Below are 15,791 nucleotides of genomic sequence, written 5' to 3'. Positions count from 1 at the left end.
ATAAAGATCACTGGGGGCACTGCTAAAAATAAGGCAGTGCTCTGTCTTGACAGCCACAGGTGTCTAAAAGCAGTAACCAGGGAGCATGTTTTCCCTCTTGCTGGGCCAGGAGGAATGGTAGATACAGGCTGTTAGACCCATGTGTCCTGTAAAAGGTCAACATCATCTCCCCTTCAGCCAGAAGAAGCAACTATACCCCACCCCAAACACCACCAGAGGCTACAAGCCCCTACAGAGCCTCCTGGTTGACCCAGGACCAAAAGCAAACAAGCAAATGCCATGAACATCAGCAGAGTGAGGAGTACCACAATCCTAGTTGCCTGCAGGAACCAGTTAGGAGTAAAACCATTTCCCTCTCAGACAATATAGGTAGCTGATGTTATTTCTGTATATTTATACACTTCAGTGAATTAGAGTATTAGTATATTTAAACATCTTCTGCAGTTTTCTGATATTTGAGATCTGATATGTATAGACACACAGACAGACAGAAGCACTTCTACCTGCTCCCTATCAATGACAGCATTTACGGTACATCACAAGAATGTATCCCGGTGGCCATCTGCTTCTCCTGTCCATCCATATTTCACCCTGCAGATGCACCTGAGGTCTGCCAGTGTCTTCGCTCTGCATTGCAAGCTCTCAGTGGGCACACTACTGCTTCCCCTTTTTTTTTCGATTTTTCTTTTGAGCAGAGGGTGTGTAGCGTTCCCAAGAACATGGTGGGTTTCTCAGAAGCTCGTCTTTCTTGAGTTCCCAGTCTTCATCTCTCTGGTCTAAGGAGATGCCTTTCATCGCAGCTGTCCTGCGATAGTTTCTGCTCTCCTCCTCTGCTCTGGGGAAGAAAGCAAGAGTGCATCTTCAGATACTGAGCACAGACAGCACAGCCCCTCCACCATCCACAAGCAGCCCACCTACAGTGTCAGGGGATCCTGTATTGGTATGGTCAAAACACTGTTGCCAGCAATAAATACATGAGAAAACACTGAGGTCCATCCCAAACCGAACAGCATTCATCACCCCAAGCGACCAGGTACTCACTGAGAGCTGGGCTGAAGTGGGAAACCTCTGGTAAAGATCTATGGTGAGATCAGACTTTTACCATCGGAATCATAATTTTAACTGTGCAAAGCTCTCAAAAGACGGATCTTATGAATTAGTGTGCTTTTAAATAGACTTGAGGACATTTAATGCAACCGTACATAATATAGTAACTCGCTGCAACTGCAACATTTCCATTTTCTTTTATTTTCTATACTGCTCATTCATAAGTATTAGAAATCCTTAATGCCAAAACATCAGATCTGAAGACAATGGGAATTTGGGAGGATTTGTAGATAGTTATTCTTTACAGACAAACTTTTAACCTCATGAACTGTCTAATCCAAATCCAATTCAACCCTGAAATTCTGGTAAAGTTTGCATTCAAATCCAGAAATAAACTGGACAATACACCCCCATTTCTTCCTTTAAAATAATAACTCTAACTATGCAATACCATAGAAATGCAGCTGTGCTTCAGAGGTTCAAATTTTGCATGGTAAAACTTTTTGTAGAAGACACCATTTTTCCCAGCCTAGTATCTCCATGCACAAATCATTGACAACTCTCCTCTGGTTCTGGGGATTTTAGCTGTGCTTTTCAAGCTGTCTCTATGATTTCAAGCATGTGAAACCTGTTGGATGTCAGACATTGAACCATCGTCCACCCAGACCCTGGGATTTCCGAATCAGCATGGAGTTTGCTTTTGGCATCTGTGATTTACCCAAGTCTTCTTTTTTTTGGTTTTGGTGGGGTTTTGGGGTTTTTTTGGGGTTTTTGGGGTTTTTTTTTGTGATATTCACATCTTTTTTCTGTTAAACACACACAGACCCAGATCTTCATTGAAGGACACTGCACAAGCTTGTAACCTGAAAATAAACATAACTCACTGCAATGCTCCTTATAGCCTTGAAATATCAATGGTTTTCATTACATTTCCCATTGCAAACAACCAAAGCAAATTAAAAACCACTTTCATCAAGACCAAAATGAATATGCTCATTTGAGCAGTGGAATTTTTATTTCTTTTTATCATTTCAGTGATGGTTTTGTCAATCACAGCTCTTAAATATTTTTCCTATGAAGTGTTGTTAATTTTGTCTTTACAGTCCTTACATGTGCCTTGCACAGACATAGTCTTTTGGAAAAAAATAACCTCAAACTAAAAAATAGATAGCTACTTTCTGCATTTTGTAGCTATTCGAGGAATTTTTAAAGGGAATTTTAAAGAATTTTAAAAGACCAGTATATCTATCTTTCACTTCCAAGTCATACAACCTAGAATCATGGAATAGTTTGGCTTGGAAGGGACCTTTAAAGATCATCTAGTCCAACCACCAATTTTCAAGTCATTGAAGGACCAGTTCCCTTTCAAAAAAACAGCAAAATCCAAAGAAAAGGACCTTCTTTTCTTTCTCACACCAGTAGTAAGCAGCAGAAAGCACTGAAAAAATAGGAGCCACTGTAGTGAGTGAACCTTGGCCAGCTGCCAGGCGCCCACTCAGCCGCTCTCTCAATCCCTGTCCTCAACAAGATGAGGGGAGAAAGACTGCAGAGCTCATGGGTCGAGATAAAGGCAGGGAGATCACTCACCAAGGACCACCACAGGCAAAACAGACTTGACTTGGGGAAAATCAATTTCATTTATTGCCTATTGAAAATAGAGTAGGATGACGAGGAACAAAGACAAAACTAAAGCACCATACCTCCACCCCCACTTTTCCCCAGGCTCAACTTCACTTGTTCATTCCCAACTGCTCTCCCCGCTCTCCCCAAGCAGCGCAGGGGGATGGGCAATGGGGGTTGCAGCCAGTCCATAACACTTTGTCTCTGCTGCTCCTTCCTGCTCACGCTCTTCCCCTGCTGCAGCGTGGGTCCTTCCCATGGGCTGCCGTCCTTCGGGATACGCCTGCTCCAGTGTGTGCTGTCCATGGGCCTCAGTCCTTCAGGGCACACGCACCTACTCTGGCATGGGGTCCTCCACAGGCTGCAGGGTGGGTACCAGCTCCACTGTGGACCTCCGTGGGCTGTGGGGGGACAACCTGCATCACCATGGTATTCTCCATGGGCTGTGGGGGGGAATCTTCACTTACCCTGGAGCTGCAGGGCTGTTCCTCACTTTTTTCCTTCACTCCTCCCTGCCGGGCAGTACTTCTTCCCTTTCTTACACATGTTTCCAGAGGCACCCCCAGTGCCACTGGTGGGCTGGGCTGTGTCCTGCGGTGTATCTGGCACAGTGTAGCCCCAACCTCTCCTCACAGAGACCCCGCTGGACAGCACCATTGCCAGGATCCAGACATAGACTCTCCCAAGTGTAAATCTTGTCCAAGAGAAGACAAACTCTTTCCTCCTACTGCAGAGGTCTGATTCGGTAGGTACTGAGTATTTGTGGCGCTCTGTCAAAAATAGCACCAAATATCAGGAAAAATCCTTTTTTCTCTAATACAGCAGCTCCATCACATCACTGCAATGCTGTCCCAGCTGAGAGCTTGGGCAGCATGGAGCAAAGCCAGTGGTTTCACACAGATGTGCTGCATAGCATGGGTTTACTACAGAGATACATATATATATATATTTGTAGATATATACACACACAGACAGACAGATATACATACACCTACACAAACATATCATTGAGACAGGTGGTCAATGCCCCATGTCTGCTAGTGTTTAAAAGACATTTAGAAAATGCCTTCAATAACATGCTTTAATTTTTGGTCTGCCCTGAATTGGTCAGGCAGTTGGACTAGATGATCATTGCAGGTCCCTTCCAACTGAACTAATCTATTCTATTCTATTAAGTATCTGCTACCAAAGGCAAGAAACCTCTTTCTGTACAATTTTATACATGTATATATATATACACACATACACATACATATATATAAGCCCTGGGCTTAGATAGCAGGAGCCTTTGGTGCAGTTTCAGCCCTTGGCACTCTGCAGAGATGCTGGTGGCAGGCAGGGGCCGTGGGTCTCCGCCTGCTTGGCACCATCCTTGGCAGCTCTCACAGTGCCCAGGGTAAAGCCCTTCTCATGCATAACAAATCTGATGCAAATGATGTGTTTGTTATTCAGAAGCAGCTGTGTTTTGAAGGCTGTTCCCTATCCTTTGCATGTCCATGCAAACTTCGGTGAGTGGTGAGAGGAAGGATTTGGATGCTCATAGCCCTTTTTAGATATGCATGTCAGCCCTGCATTTGGCACAGCCCCTCAGGCTGTTATTTTAAAAATTGCCTTTTCTCTCTTTCTGCATGACAGGCAAATACCCAAAACTGATGGTGATGATCTGTAACAGAATATCCCTCATATTTACATACCGATACCACAGACACCGTGAGTGACGGGCAGACCTGCACAGCATTAATGTGCAGATGCACACTTCATTTTGTCTGCAGCACGCATGGGTACTGCCCAGCTCCCGTTGGAACCATGGAGCCCTGCCTGACCATGGACATCACCTCTGGGACCTTCTGCACACCTGAAGGAGCAGAAGGTAATCGCGATTATACTAGAAATGCCAGTAATTCCTCCTAGCTGACTCCAAGTTTGCTGACATGAGGAGGTGAAACTGTTGCATGAGGTAAAGGTGTCCACTGTGGTTGTAAATATAGTGGTTGGGCTTAAAGAAAGGGTTCCTGAGCCCTGGTGATAAACTCCTGGCTGCCACAGGCTGTGTTATGGCTGTGAGGTGATCATACAGGCTTCGCGTGTCTTGTAATATGTCCCAGGCATGAGCATTCAAAGCATCTTCCCAGTTATTAAGTTGTCCTGGCAATGCTCCTAACTGAGTCATGAAGCCACGGGGTGAGTCAGGCCAGCACGTGGCTCTGAAAGACAAGTTTTCCACCTTAAATTAGTCATTCACCTCAGAAAACCCCCCATCAGCTACATGAGCCGCCCTAGGCTGTTGCCGAGGTGGTTCAGACCAGGATGTCAATCATCCTGTCAGTCATCGTCCCGGCCGCTTCCACCAACACAGGCGCCTCTGCCCGCCACAGGCATCGCCCGTTGGCACCATCCAGGCTATTGCCCCACTCTCGCTGTCACCTCAGTGCCATGGCTCTGGTGCACAGCCAAGTGCATGGCAAATGCTACAGACCTGGCAGGGCTTAATGGTGAGAGTAGGGCAAAAGTGACAGCACTGACTAGGTCAGCAATTGCTATAAATGATTAATCAAGGGGAACAAGCCTGCAGGACTTTCACCCTCTAGGGCAGACAACATTTACCTGTTCTGACACAGAACCTCAGCAAGCCAAGCACTGAGAACAGTATAAAGAGAACCTCTCCCCTGGAAGAAAGTGCCCCATTCTCCAAGAGCTGGCAAACCCGAGCTTATCCCAGCCAGGGTCTAGGTCACAAAAAAATATATAGATTACTAAAGCTTAGGTATCAACTGTTGGTTGTTTGAATTTCTTTAAACTGAAGCTCTAAGAGTAATAAGAGGTGATTCTTCTGTGTGGAAGGAAGGTGGTGAATAGTGAGGGTCTCTACAGCGAGGCTTTAGCTGTGAGGTGTCTGGACACTGGGTGGGCAGGTGAAATGCAAAGGTCCCAGCAGCCTCCACAACAGCCAGAGCTTAGAAACAGGGACCTGTGGCTGTCCTAGAAAGCTTTTCGGGCTCTATACAGGGGGATTTTGCACAGTTTGTCTGTCTCTTCCTACGGAAGGACACTGATGCTCTGTCAAGACAAAAAGTGGGCACGGAGCCTTTCAGCAGGAACCAACAAGCTGTAGAAGCACAATGAAAGGACAGCAGTACCTACAGAAAGGTTTACATGGATTAATGAAAGGTGGCATTTGGTAGGCACTGGCTACCTCAGATATTTGCACAGTCACCATGAAATTGTTTTTGAACACCATGAAAATGATTTTGAAATTGGCAGCTCTTGTGCCAAACTGGCAAGCTGGAGATTTTGAGTTGGATACGCATCTATAAAAAAAAGCCATGGTTTATATGGTGCCAAAGCAGTCTTGAGAATGTGGCAGTGGTAAAAAAGATGCTAGTTAAGAACTATGGTGGGACTGTAAATTCACAGAAAAACCAAGGAGAGGAAAAGCCTTTGGGTGCTCTCAGCGTCTCTGCGTCTGGCGTGTGCCAGTTTCACAAGCAGCATTATTTAAATGCCAGGGCACGTGTGGGAGTATGATTTGCAGTGAACAAGCTGGTTAACCTCTGCTGGTCTGTACCACTGCTCTAGAGAGATGTAGGTATGGAACACAGCTCAGAGCTCTGGAGGACAGCATCCTGATCCAGGGAAACAGCTTTGCAAGGATGAAACCACCTGTGAGCCAAATCAGTGGCTAAAAAACAGGGATGGTAACTGGGAACCCTTTAAAAGCATATTGGCCATTGCATATGGTGCCACAGTGATAACTGTAAACAGTTAAAACAACAAGGAGTCTTCCAAAATTTGGAAGTAATTAATATGTGGCCATCCTCTTAACAGATCAGATTTTCAATAATTACGTAAAAAAAAAAAGGATGGCTCTGTTCTTCACTACAGGAAAAGCCAAGCTATATACATACACCAACACCAACTGTTAAAGGGATGTTCTTAAATAATTCAACCTGTGTATTCAGCATTCACCAGTCTAAGGGTTTAATACTTGTTAGTTCTTGCTTTCATTTCCATTGCTTAATAATCACTCTGTAATATCTTTATAAAAACAATGATGTCATGAAGTGATAAAGATTTTGAAAACACACCAAGGCAAACCATAGAAGGTAGTGGAATAAATTAACATCTTCCCAATGGCGTTCCCACAACAAAGACCCGTATTTTCTTACCTGCTACTCGTGCTTGATGGCTTTAATAAGCTTTAGGTGGAAAGATAAGTAATATGCTCATATTCGTTTTGGTCCTCTATATAGCAGTCAATATAGTTTTCATTGCTGGAGCCCTGCCAGCTGCCACAGTGGGACTGGCCATCACTACTCACTTTTCCAAGAACCTGGAGCAGTCTTGGTGACCGTAGATTTCTGCAAGCCGTTTGGGAGTGTCACCGAAGAAGTCAGTTGCATCCATGGCAGCATGCAGGGAATGAAGGGTGCGAAGCACTCCCAGTCTCCCCGACTCGGCAGCAAAGTGAGCCGGTGTCCAGCCCACGTCACTCCGCAGGCAATGCCGGGCACCGTGATTCACGAGGAGCTTGACCAGCTCCGATTGCCCTTGGGCAGAAAAACAGGGAGAGAAGACACACCTGCATTAGACCATACCTTCAGGATGCAGAAGATGGTCACACACAGTTGACCATAATTCTCTCAGGCATGTAACAATGGATTTTACCCACGACCTGGCCATTTGATTTATCAAATAAATGATACTTATTAGAAAATGTGTTTTTTTTAAAAAAACCCCAAACATTAGAAATTTTTTTTCCCAAACTAGACTGCTTCCAGAAGCATTTTACAACAAAAACAACAAAAAGGCAAAAAGCCTTGTACGAATAACAGCACAACTCAGTTAGTCATTGACCAACTGGCTATTGACTATTTCATTGGTTTATTTAGGTTTTTAGTTCGATGCAAAATAAAATCTAAACATTAAAAAACTGGAAAACCTGTGAACAGCTTTACTAAAACACAGATCTGCTTGATCGGAGATAGAGAAATCACTTGTTTTCATTCACCTTCATATTTTTCTAACTTGTGGAATTGCTTAAAGAAGCCAAAAAAAAAAAAAAAAGGCTTTCTACCCTACTTCACACTGCCTTGACTGAGCCAGATCGTTCCCAGTGCCACCCAGGCCACGCCAGTGTCTCATCATTATTTTCTCAGATAGCTCAGTTCCCTTTGCTGATGCTCAAATGAGTAATAATCCATCCCAACAAAAGTAAAAACTGGTGTCAAGTGTAAACCAGCAAATCACACACCTGATTTCTAAGCAAAGGCAAATGCCACGATGTGAGATCCCATTTTATGCTGTGCGCAATTATACATTATATATTGTTGCCTTCAACTCTTTTTGGGGCTGCAAAAGGACTTTTGGCTTTCACTGACACTTCTGATGGTGAAGGAACAAACAGGAGCTGCAAAAAACCTCTGGTCCTGTGTTGTTCATTCGACCAGGTGGGATAAAGGGAGGGCAAAGTAAAACACACTGTAATTGTTTTGTTCTTTTGGGCTTGGTAAATACTTGATATAAATACAGCGTGCTTGGCTTTCTTGCTCATTTGTGCAGGTGTAGATAAGAATTAACTCCTCTGTACTGTATGAAGTCACCTCTTAGAAAAGTAATGTGGGGAACAAGGAGACGTGCTATATGGACATATGTAAACTGTAAGTTTTCACATAACAGGAAAAAAAGCCAAAAAATCACTTTGATGGCAACCCCATAAATTACTTTGGCAGCAGAGCTCCCATTTAAATTGCTATTTTTCTCTTTTTGGCTCGTTAAGGACAAAATGAACAGATAGAAGCTGCGACTATCACCAGCACTGATTGTCGTCACAGCAAGATGTAATTACGCTCAGCATCACCCGTTACGCCGCCGGTTCGCAGAGGTAACAGAGCAGGGGTACCCTTACCTCTGGCAGCAGCCCAGTGCAGCGGGGTCCTGTCGTGCCAGTCAGCATCCTTGTGATTTGGATCGCAGCGCCCTGTCCTCAAAATCTCATCCACCAGGTCGTAGTCCCCCAAAGCCACAGCTTCGTGGAGCTCTGTCATGCTGCGCACTTTGGAGAGGTGCCTGGTAAAAGAGCGGTGGTCATTTGGTGGGTGTTCACTGATGCATCAGCTCCTCTCAAGGGCAATGTTAACAGATCAAGGAGCACCTGGATTAAAAATGAGACACACACTATGAGAAATCAGAATTTATCCAAAAATAAGGAAAAAGGAATGAGAGGGGGAGAAAATATTTTTCATTTATCTTCAAACCAGTGGTCACGGACTGATGGTGGTATTTGGTTCGCAGTCATGGAAATCTGGAGCAAAGTGCAGCCCTTATATAAAGGACTCGGAGACAAAAGCACACTGCATTTCTCAAGGATGTTGCTAACAAACAGCCAGCTCAGGCCAAACATTTGCCACGGGTCTGTTGGTACTCGCTATGGAAACTGGCTCCTCCCTTGCCAATGCTGCAGATCCATTATCGGTAGCATATTACTGCAATGAAAGAAATGCCCGTGCATGCATCTTCTGATGGGTTTTGGTGCAAATAATCAAGCTATGACATGCTGCTTAAAAATCTTGTCTCTTTAGCCGTGCTTTGCACTTTCCAGTCCGATACAACAGACCCTCATCAAGAAACACAAGCAGATCTTCTGGCCCTGCAAGGCTGTGGATTTCAGTGATTGTACCTGTGCTAGGGGGTATTTCCTGGCTGCTTTGCCGGCAGGGAACTTAAGCAGCTTGCAAGGATCGCTACGCTACCCCATCATCCTGAGGATGGAAACACTGCAATATTTTCTCCAGTCTGGCCAGATCAATGGGGAGAAAACTTTTGTATTCCCATATTGAAGCTAGTCTTGATCTAATTAGACCAGTTCCCCTCATAAGCGAGAAAAGTTTCACGATTTGCTCCAACTTTTGCATTACATTTAATTCATGGAGTAATTTTCACAGACTGAAAAGAGTCTGATTGCCATGTTCAGCATGTTGGAAAGGATCAACATGGGAGCTTGTAGAGGCTGATGTGACGGAAGGTTTGCAACCCTAGGGGCTGCATCCTGGGAGCCAGAGGTGGATGGGGCCATTTCCCTGCTCCCAACTCCCATAAACACCCCAACCACATCTCAAATCCAGGCTGGAAGAACACACCACCATCTCTACCTTGCTTTCTTATAAGAAAAAGATGAGATAAAAAGGTCAGAGGGAATCACCACCTGCTTCAGCAGGTCCCCTGACTTAGGTGGTTGGACTGTGTAGACCAGATGCAAGAGAAAGACCCACACATCACTTCTTCTGAGTTTGACTCCTGCACATCTGGGAATATCAGAATACATTAAAAAATATAATAAATGTTGGAGTTCCTCAGAGGGCCACAGCAGTATCATGGGCTTTGGCACGTCTCTGTTATTTAAACCTTTCATGCACCACCTCCTCCTCATTGCCTCTCACTAACCTTGAAGAACCTGTTCCTTTAGATTAAACAGAGATCTTCAGAGTTATCCTCTAAGACATTTCATGAGCATTAAATCTATCCTGAAAATGTTACACTTTAATGCATCCACCAAAATGAGTGCTGGACAAAAGTACAGAAAAGAAATAGATCTGGGACCTTTTCATACAACTTTCTTATTCTTTTCTAAGGAATTCAACAAAATTCAAAGTTTAAAAACATCCATTTCAAGCACCTTTGTGTTCTGCTAGCTTCACATCATACCCACGCACACACAGGGGAAGGGAAGCCAGTGATCCCACCTCAGGAGCTCACCAGCTCACCCAGGGGACGACAGTCCATGGGTGCAGCATCACAAGCAATTTAAGCCAAACCAAATTTCACCTTCCCTCCCTCCCCTGCTGCCCCCCTTTGCTGGCCTGGAAGCTCATATGGCTGTTTCATCGGCTGGATCAACCTGTTGATCTCTCAGAAAGCTCATCTTCTGCTATTGGTTCTGGTTTTATGGTGAATTCCCTAAACTCAGCACTACTGAGGGGGCTGCGTAAAGGGGGTGTGCAGATCTGCCCCCTCAGGGGGGACCATGCTTGATCCACCTTAAGCTGCTCCAGAAGCTGCACCCAAAAGCGGGATCAGCTTCCTTGCGAGGTTGTTACCCCTTTCTCATAAGGCCAGAGGAAAAGATTTGGATTTTGATGGAGGGACCTTGAGCCAAAGCGCAGTGCTCCCGTGCTGCGGTCTCCCCGCCTTGCCCAGCCGTAAGCGTGGCAGCTCCTCTGCGGGATGTTGCAACCCTGCCAGGGAATTTCTCACCGGGATCTGGTGCCTGACCCAGCCCCACGCCACCACGCTCAGCAGCCGCCGCGAGAAAAGCCAGAAATTCGCAGCCACATGCAAACAAGCCCGTATATAAATCCCCCCCTGCCACACAAAGGCGCAGCCCAGCATCTACGCAGCCGTGGGGTCCTCCGGGGCGTGCAATTTTTTTTTGGGATGGCTCCATGTCGGAAACTTGTTTTGCAGGCCCAGGGAAGGTATCTCCCAGAAAGATTGTCTCATTTGAAAACTAAGGCAGTTTGGTCCCTCCCCTTCGGGAAGAACCCGGCAGTCGGTCTGCCCGCGAGAGAAACGTCCTCCTGCGGGAGCAGCCGCCTCTCGCCTGGCTCCCGAGGGCCGAGGGTGGCCGAAGGCTCCGTCCAGCTCCTCTGGCCAGTGGGACTGGAGCGGAGGGCGACGGGGACACCGCACACCAGGTACGTGGAGCGTTGGGTGCTGCTAAAAGGGGGAAAAGCGTCTGAGGAGAGAGCACGGGGAGGAGCAGGGGGGATTGTAAGGAGCTGGGGAGTTTCTGCGCAGCCCCTCGCACAGCTTGGCATCGCTCCCCTCCCTGGCGTCAGCCTGCCCTCCCCGGAGCCTGTCTCCAACTCCCAAGGGCTCAAGCTCCTCCGCCTCCTCCCTTCCAGCCCCTTCTCCCCGCGCGTCCCTGCGGAGGGGTGGGATTCGCTCCGGCTAAGCTGCAGGGGAGGGTACAGCAGACGAGCCCCTTCCCCTCCGTGTGTACCGCCAGCCAGCATCCAGGGAAAAGGTGAACTGAGTTTTCCCGTGGGGAAGAGCAACCCACCTCCCGATCCGGGTGTGCTCAGTGTTTGCATGGGAAAAAGCAGTCCCAGGCTGTGGCAGGGGAAACCCAGGCTAGATGGAAGATGAAAAAAAAAAAAAAATTCACAGTGAGGGTGATTAAACTCTGCTTCAGGCGTCCAGCACTGAGACGTGCAGAACTGAGGCAGCCCCATATGTGCCCTGCTTTGAGCAGGCTTGGACTAGGTGACCTCCAGCGGTCCTTCCTGATGTAAATTCTTCTGGGAGGCTGAGGGACACAGAGCAGGAGGTTTTGGGTGCTCTGCCAGCACAGCATTCATTGCCCCCAAACCCAGCATCTGCAAGGTGAATGCCTGCACGGGACCTTACACCCTGGCTGCTGTTAAGAGGTGGTGGGGAGAGAGACGGTGGGTTTAGGATGAGGTTCCCCCCGATGTGTTTTGAGCCCGATGAACTCAGAGAGAGGTGAAAAAGTGGTGTACTGCAATGTTAAGTCAGATGAACTGGCCAGGAGAGCCTGCCTGTACTTCACCCTGTGACACAACCATCCAAGCCTCTCCAGGAGCAGCAGCCGGTGGCTTTTCAGGGCAGGAGCCAAGGGTGGCAGTGCTGTCTGGACTTGCACTTAGCAACCCTGCTGACGGGATTTACAGCAGCTGAGAAGCTGTTGTGACAACCCTCTAAGGGGCAACTCCAGGAGGAAAGTGGAGATGCTCAAATCTCCGTCTCTGGCTGTCATGAGCAATTGGCCTTCCCTTTTTTTCTGCCTGCTGGAAGTAAAACACTTTATCTCCTCAAAATCAGCTAGTATTAGAGGGGAAGGGACCCTTCTGCAGTGGAGTCGTGCTTGTAGAGAAGTGAGAGGGGACATTCCTACTGGAAGAGATACGCTTGGATTTAGCCCTTGGATCCAGAACCTCCACAGGAAGACTGAACCCAAGTGCCAATCCTGCTGACTCCAGTGCTGCTGCCTGCTGCTTCTACCCAACATCCCTATGTCCTGACCACACATCAGACAAGTTCTCCACCACCAGGTCCTGCCTCAGGCCCAAACCAGAAAGCAAAGGGTGAGAAGAATTGCTTCAGTGCCTAAAACAGAACATTTAAGCGCAGGGACCAGAACTGGGGCTCTCAGGTAAATGCTGTCATAACACTTAGGAGTGCTCTTTCCACCAGACACAGTGGATGTTGAAATGTATCTGGGGTAGGGACTATGGTGATCCCATGGCCCAGTGATGAGAAATGGATCTCTGTCTCAATCTCCAGTGCCAAATCAGGCAGGGGATATACTTAAAACAGATGACTGGAAGCTCAGTAAGGGGACAGTGACACCTCCACCTGCTGGGAAACATCTCCCTGGGAAGTGCTACTGAGATGAGAATGTGGAAGTCCTCCCAGATACGGTTGAGAGGCCCCGGATCCAAAGGCATCATCCAAAAGGCTAGGAATCACCCAGCTCCACCTTCGCTTCTCTTAGTCTCCACTTCCCATTTTGAGCAGAGGGACATACCATCCTTCCCCAGCCTCGTGTGCCCTCCGTGCTCGTGGTGATGTGCTGTCACCAAAAGACTGAGGTCAGCATCACCTCTGCACTAAGCCACACCAAGATGAAGGATGGAAGCAGCATTTAAAACGTGCAGTATGCTTGTTTACTGGGAAAAAAGCCCACAAACTGGCTCAGATCACTGGAAGAAAAACACATTTGCATTTTGGTGACAGCGTCAGGCATTTACACCCTGCCACACAAAAGGCACCAGTGTGAAGGCCCCTTTCCTTCAGCTCCCCCACATTCCCCAGCCCCAGCTCCCCAGCCTTGGCAGCCTTCAAGTAAAGGACAAGCCAAGGTCGGGGGGGGGGGGGGGGGGGGGGGGGCAGTGCGTGAAGAAAAAAAGGAAATAAAAAAGGGGGAAAAAAACCAAACCAAAGGAAAAAAACCCTGAAATTAAAACCGCAGGCCCTGGTAGAACAGCCCTTGCCACTGCCCACTATCCGAGCGAGAGCTCGTGTGTGGAAACTGCTCACCTTTTGCTCTGACAGCTCTGGCACTGCCCAGAGCACACTGCAGTCCCTTCCTACCCTGCTGGAGAAGCTGGCAGCTTTCCAGCCCCCAACCACTGGGATGGATGCCGGTGGAGGTGGCAGAGATCAGGTTGTTCAGGCACAGGGACAGCTCGCCCTGACAGCAGCACCACCATTCTCTGTCCTCTTCCATCAGTAACTTCCCACTAGCTTCACAGAGATGCTGAGCCTCCTGAGGCACAGCAAACCCACTTCAGAAGGTGCTGGGAAGAAGCAGAGTGACACCCATGACCCCCTCTTGCTGCTCTCATGTGCATAAGCTCTCCCACTGCAAGCCCCTAGAGCACTGGAGGCAAGCTGGCAGGATCTGGCCCCAAAAAGCACAAGGCCAGATTGCCTCCTTGTGCCAGCTTGCACGGACCAACAGAAGCCAATGCCAATTTATACTGACGTCGGATCCAGCCTTGGAATTTAACAAAAGCCTGCATGTTTATCCAAGTGCGGGGAGAGTCTGCCGGAGCTGCTTCCTGCGCCCTTTTCCATCCCCAGCTCCGGAGCTGCTGCAGGAACCACCCAGCGGCAGCCACAGCACGTCAGCTCTGGTAAACAAACTCAAACCCACGAACTAAAGGCAAAAAAACTATTAAACACAAGGAAGTCATCATCTGCCTGACTGCATTCGCAAGCAAGAACATGGGCATACTGCGGCCAGATATAACTTCCATTTTCAGACTGAGATGACACCCTGTTTATCGCACTTGAAGCAGACCCAGCTCTTACCCAAAGCACATGTGGACTCCAGCTGCTAAAAAATTTTAGGAGCAGGACACAGGTTTCAGGTCTCAGCTACCATACTGCAGAATTCCACACTTAGACACCTACAGGCATATAAATGCATGGCCCGATGCATTTCTTGAAAATAACATAGGATTTTGATTTCCATTACTGCAGGAGGAGAGCAGGGTTGATGGATACTGTTATCCCACAGTATCTGTAGAGAAATCAGTCCTCACCGCTTAATTTAACAGCCTTAAGGGTTTTGGTCATTTCTCTTCTGCTACAGATGCTGGAGGCTCACAGATAAATGCTGAAAAGTGAATTTAAGACAAAAAGAACAGGCTGATGATGTAAACTACAGAGACTGACAGGCTGGGGTGTTCAAGATTTCCTTTTTTGCTGTTCCTTCGAGGGCTGGGCAAAACAGCAGTTTAGCATCTTAGTAAAATGCCCTGCCACTGCGCTGTTAGCTAAACTCCCCCAAAAGAGTAAAGCAGAGCAAATGCACCATTTTTACCTGCACCTGAGTTAGGCACTTTCTGAAGTTCCAAAGAAACAATGACATTGTTCTAGATGAAAGCTGCAAAGCTGTGAAGAAAAGTCACAGCTTCAGGTGCGAAATGTCTTCTCAATTTGTATTTTTTACCATAATCAAGGTGCATGCCCTGAGAAAAAGGCTGTTAAGGGGTTACAGGTGATGTTTTCCTGAATGAAATTCAAGAGTAGTTCACAAGATAAGCAAAGGGGTTGCCACACCTCTCTCATGTCCTTTTCTTAATATCTACTGTTGCTTTAAAAGTTAACACTCTGCCCAGTATGTTTGGCTTGTAAGATCGGTAGGCATTTTAACATTTTGTTTGTATTCTAAAAAACAGTCATAACTTTTTGATGAACATTTCTGATCATTCAATACTGCTAACCCCCCCCCCCAACACCTTTCCTGCTCAAAAAGCCATGCTGAAGCATCCAGGCGCAGAGTAGTGGCTGCAACTGAACTCCAGCCCTCTGGATTTGGGACGGGCAGTCACAGCTCCGCTCCTAAACCTATGGCCAAATCCTTTTGTAGCCCTGGGTAAGGGAAAGAAAGCATTTTTAGCAAAAAACACTCCAAGTCAGTAATAGTCTTGTAGGTATCAAACAGGCAAAAGAAAATAAGGTTACATAAAAGAAATCACATTTAAAAAAATGTTCTGCACGATGACAAACTGAGCTTACTAAAATATTTAAAAATCAGAAGAAAATCTCAGAGAAACAGCACATACATTTCTTCAGCAACACAAACCCACTGTTTT

At 46.9% G+C, this 15,791-nt stretch overlaps 1 protein-coding gene across 4 annotated transcripts; it reads right to left on the bottom strand.

The window, feature by feature from the left end:
- Positions 1–568: 568 nt before the first annotated feature.
- On the bottom strand, positions 569–15,579 carry ANKRD66 (ankyrin repeat domain 66). 4 transcript variants are annotated; one of them, XM_080389265.1, is made up of 5 exons: positions 14,503–15,579; positions 13,726–13,954; positions 8,573–8,818; positions 6,986–7,214; positions 792–4,871 (listed from the first exon to the last, which is right to left on the bottom strand). In XM_080389265.1, exons 3-5 carry the CDS (start codon positions 8,709–8,711, stop codon positions 4,553–4,555), a joined length of 687 nt encoding a protein of 228 aa, XP_080245391.1. In that variant the 5' UTR covers positions 8,712–8,818; positions 13,726–13,954; positions 14,503–15,579; the 3' UTR covers positions 792–4,552. The 4 variants fall into 4 exon arrangements, with proteins under 4 accessions (XP_080245394.1, XP_080245391.1, XP_080245393.1 ...); XM_080389268.1 differs by lacking the exon at positions 13,726–13,954 and having other exon boundaries at positions 569–835; positions 8,573–8,733; XM_080389267.1 differs by lacking the exons at positions 13,726–13,954; positions 14,503–15,579 and adding an exon at positions 8,922–11,300.
- Positions 15,580–15,791: the final 212 nt, after the last annotated feature.

This window comes from Falco punctatus, assembly GCF_963210335.1.
Source record: "Falco punctatus genome assembly, chromosome: 5".
Classification (NCBI taxonomy): domain Eukaryota; kingdom Metazoa; phylum Chordata; class Aves; order Falconiformes; family Falconidae; genus Falco; species Falco punctatus.
This window is presented reverse-complemented; position numbering and strand designations above follow the sequence as displayed.